Consider the following 4,518-nt stretch of genomic DNA (forward strand, 5'->3'; position numbering starts at 1 on the left):
GTGTAGAATGTGTTAAAACAGACTATGTTTGAAAGAGGAAGTGATTCATGTTAAAATCTCAATGGAAGCTCCGCCTCTGCTCCGCCCGCTTCAATATCCACTTAACCTTAGACCTCCACACACGTCCACATGTGGCAGCAGAAAGCAAAATGGCGAACAGCAAGCAGAAAAGAATATCTGATTTCTTTGGCAACAATGTTGTTTCAAAGAAGAAAAGTAGAGTGAATGTCAACGTTACTGACAGTGAAGACATGTCGGGTTCGTCTGACGGAAACAACAACAGCATCACGACCACCGCGTCCGCAGCAGCAACAGGGCACACTTCCGCCTCCACCAGCGAGGGTCAGAGCTCTGGATCTTCTGGGCATCAAAAGCCACTGACGCGAGTGAAGGCACTAGCTCAGCCTGTGTTGGGCCTACCGGCCCTGGGGAGCCGAGCAGCAGCGCCCAGTGCTCAGGGAATCAACAAGCCGCTGCCGCCGCTACTAGGCAGCCTGCTGCTACCTCTGCTGCTGCCTCACGATTACCGACACCTGCGGCTGCATGTGTTGGGAGTGGGACTACCGGCGGCGGCGGCCGCACCGAGGACCCGGTTCTCATTATCCTGGATGACGAAGAACAACCCTTTCAACCAAAAAACATTACATTTCCTGGAAGAAGATTCGGCTCAGAGCGTTTTGAGAGGTAATTTCAAACAACATGGTTTGAAAAGTGGAAATGGTTGCATTATGTTAAAGAAACAGACTGTGTTCTTTGCTTTATCTGTAACAAAGTAGCGTCTGCGGGATTACTGCCTGGTCGGAATAATGATAGTTCCCTGTCCCCCTTTGCTAAAGAAGGCTTTTGCAACTGGAAAAAAGCAAGAGAAAAGTTTTCTAGCACGAGTTAACAGACCTACATTCCGATTCAGTGCATGCCCTGTCTATGCGTAAAGCAACTATAATCAATGCCATGGTCTCCGAGTTAGCGGCTCATGATCAACAAATTGCCAGGACGGTGCTGGAACTTTTATTTCGGTCTATTAAATTCCTGGGCAGACAAGGGATGCCACTCAGAGGACACGCCCACCGTGATGGCGTGCTTTGGCAGCTCATGTTGGAAAGAACGCACTCACTACCGAAAGCAAGAGAATGGCTTTTACGCAGAGATAATTGGATGTCCGATACAATCCAAAACGAGATAATTGAAATATTTGGTCATGCCATACAGCGAGAGATCGTCTCTGAAACTCAAAGGTGCTCTTTTTTTGGACTCACAGCAGATGGAACGACAGACATTAGTACATGTGAGCAATTCTCATGCTGTTTGCAGTTTGTTGATTCAAATTTGACAGCACAGAACATGTTTCTTGGATTTTACAGTGCACCTGACTCTTCAGCAGAAACACTGTTTTCATGCATCAAGGACATTTTCCTCCGTTTAAACATCCCTTTGGAACGGCTGCAAGGATATTGTTTTGATGGTGCATCAAACATGTCTGGACGGGTGAATGGTGTCCAAGCAAAACTAAAAGCAGAGTGTCCAGGCTCCCTTTACGTCCATTGCAGTAACCACGCATTGGATCTCGTTCTGCAGGAGGTGGCGAGAGAAGTGAGGCTCGTTGCTGACACATTAAATTTTGTTCAAGGAGTGTCTGTTGTCATCACACAATCATCCAAACGCAAATCTTTGTTCCAGTCTCTTTTTGGCACAGAAGAGGTTGTGATTTGAACATGGGCCTCAATGCTTGAGAATATTAAATTACCGAAAAGACTTCCTTCTAGATTGACATTAAATAACGTTAAAATTATGCTTCCATGGATTGTACATCAGTAACATGATTACAGAAATGAGGTGGTGCCCTGTACATAATATTCCATTGTTTAAGTAGTTTAATACATTTATTTTCTACAATATTGTGTATGTCCTCATTAGGATATGGATTTGTGCTGATATGTTGGCATATGTAGCGTAAGGTAATGTTGTTAACTGACAATGCATCTCAGTTGATGTTTAGGAGTAACACAAAATTAATTTAACGAGTAGTGTAACAAATTACTTACTCCAGGGAGTAATTACGTAAAGTAAAGCATTACTTTTTTAAAGTAAAGTGTAATGTGTAATATATTACTTTTTTGAGTAACAACCCCCAACACTGCGTATGAACCCTCCACCCCCCAAACATCACCCATACTAATCCACTAATCCAACCCACCCCTCGATCCCGGCTCTCTAGCACGTTCCTATGCCTATGGCCAACACCCATGTGTGTTTCAACAATGTGGAGTCAGTGAGTTACTGAGTGAGTCAGTGAGCCCCTGATGCTGTTCTAGGCCAGCCCTCCTGTGTCCGGCAATTAGTGATAGAAACAAGAGCATTGATTTTTTTTCATATTCTCTATGAATGAGGTGTGATATATTGAATCTATCCAGTTTTCTAAGCACTTACACAGCTTTATTGGAGGCTTTGATCACTGGCAGCAGCCTCAGAAGAGCCTCCTCTGAAGCAGAGTATTTCTTCAGGTCAAACACGTCTAACTCTTCTTCTGATGACAGTAAGGTGAAGACCAAAGCCGACCAATGAGCAGGGGAGAGTTTCTCTGTTGAGAGAGTTCCTGATGTCAGGGACTGTTGGATCTCCTCCACTAGAGAATGGTCATTCAGCTCATTCAGACAATGGAACAGATTGATGCTTCTCTCTGGAGACAGATTCTTCTTCTTTATCTTCTCCTTGATGTACTGGACTGTTTTCTGTTTGGTCTGTGAGCTACTTCTTCTCTGTGTCAGCAAGCCTTCAAGGAGTTCCTGATTGGTCTGCAGTGAAAGACCCAGGAGGAAGCGCAGGAACAAGTCCAGGTGTCCATTTGGACTCTGTAAGGCCTTGTCTACAGCACTCTGGTAGACATTTGGTTTAGATTTGACTCCTAGCTTCAGAGTCCACGAAGATTTTGACATCAGATTGACATCAGAGTCAATGAATGAGACCATGACATGAACAGCAGCCAGAAACTCCTGAAGGCTCAGATGGACAAAGCAGAACACATTGTCCTCCCACCCACCACGCTCCTCTTTAAAGATCTGTGTGAACACTCCGCAGTACTGTGAGGCTGCTCTGATATCAATGCCACTCTCTTTCAGGTCTTCTTCATAGAAGATCAGGTTGCCTTTCTCCAGCTGCTCAAAAGCCAGTTTTCCCAGAGAGAGAATCATCTCCTTATTCTCTGGCGTCCAGTGTGAAGCTTTCTCAGCTTTCCCATGCAACTTGGCGTTCTGCTGTTTGGTCTGAATCACCAGGAAGTGGATGTACATCTCAGTCAGGGTCTTGGGCAGGTCTTCTCTCTCGCTGGTTTTTAACAGAGCCCCCAGAACATTAGCAATCATGCAGCAGAAGACTGGGATGTGGCACATGATGTGGAGGGTCTGTGAAGTCTTGATGTGGGAGATTATTCTGTTGGCCTCATCTGGGAATCTCTTCATGAAGTACTCCTCCTTTTGTTGGTCATTGAAGCCTCTCACCTCTGTCACCATGTCAACGTACCGAAGAGGGATCCGATTGGCTGCTGCAGGTCGAGTGGTCATCCATATGCGAGCTTTGGGAAGCAAGTTCCCACTGATGAGGCTTGTCAGCAGCACGTCCAGTGACGCTGACTCTGTAACATCAGTCAGGATCTCGTTGTTCAGGAAGTCTAGAGGAAGTCGACACTCATCCAGACCATCAAAGATTAACGCAACCTGATGCTTGTCAAACCTGCAGATTCCTGCTTCTTTGGTCTCAGGAAAGAAGCGATGAATAAGTTCCACCAAGCTGTACATTTTATCTTTCTGCAGGTTCAGCTCTTGGAAAGTGAATGGAAATGTGAACTCTATATCCTGGTTGGCTTTGTCTTCAGCCCAGTCCAGAGTAAACTTCTTTGTTAAGACTGTTTTCCCAATGCCAGCCACTCCCTGTGTCATCACTCTTCTGGTTGGTTTATCTCTTCCAGGTAAAGGTTTAAAGATGTCTTGACATTTGATTGGTGTTTCTGGTCTCTGGCTTCTGGATGCTGCTTCAATCTGTCTGATCTCATGTTCATCATTGACACCTCCACTCTCTCCCACTGTCATATCAAGCTCTGTGTAGTTTTGATTTGTAAGTGTTGAGTTTCCTGCTGTATCAATCCCCTCACACAAATCCTGAAGGTTCTTCTTCAGATTACATTTGTGTTGACGTTGACACTCTGCAAATGTTTCTAAATGAATAAACAACAGATTAAATCATTGAGAGGCAAGTAAAGAGTAATGCAATCATTTCCTGATAATTTACACATTCACAACTCAATGGACTCTATTTAGCTCATTACTGTTGGGTGGACAACAGGTCCTGACTGGTGTAAGGTATAAGATAGCTGTTGCTGGAGTTTCATGCAACCAATTGGAATCCACACTGTGCTGATTCCCATAAAGCTCTGGTTGTGTATGTTAACCAAGCAGCAGCTAGCTGCACTTCTCATGCTGTTTGTTATGATCATGTATGTAAACTACTTGGGGGGAAACCTTTCAG

General features: G+C 44.8%; 1 protein-coding gene across 1 annotated transcript; it reads right to left on the reverse strand.

The window, feature by feature from the left end:
• Window positions 1-523: 523 nt before the first annotated feature.
• Window positions 524-3,932, reverse strand: LOC310779452 (NLR family CARD domain-containing protein 3-like; the record flags this gene model as incomplete). Its single annotated transcript, XM_083639985.1, has 3 exons — window positions 524-604; window positions 1,537-1,603; window positions 2,686-3,932. 3 exons carry the CDS (start codon window positions 3,930-3,932, stop codon window positions 524-526), a joined length of 1,395 nt encoding a protein of 464 aa, XP_083496111.1.
• Window positions 3,933-4,518: the final 586 nt, after the last annotated feature.

This window comes from Poromitra crassiceps (genome assembly GCF_964638095.1).
Source record: "Poromitra crassiceps genome assembly, chromosome: 7".
Taxonomy (NCBI): domain Eukaryota; kingdom Metazoa; phylum Chordata; class Actinopteri; order Beryciformes; family Melamphaidae; genus Poromitra; species Poromitra crassiceps.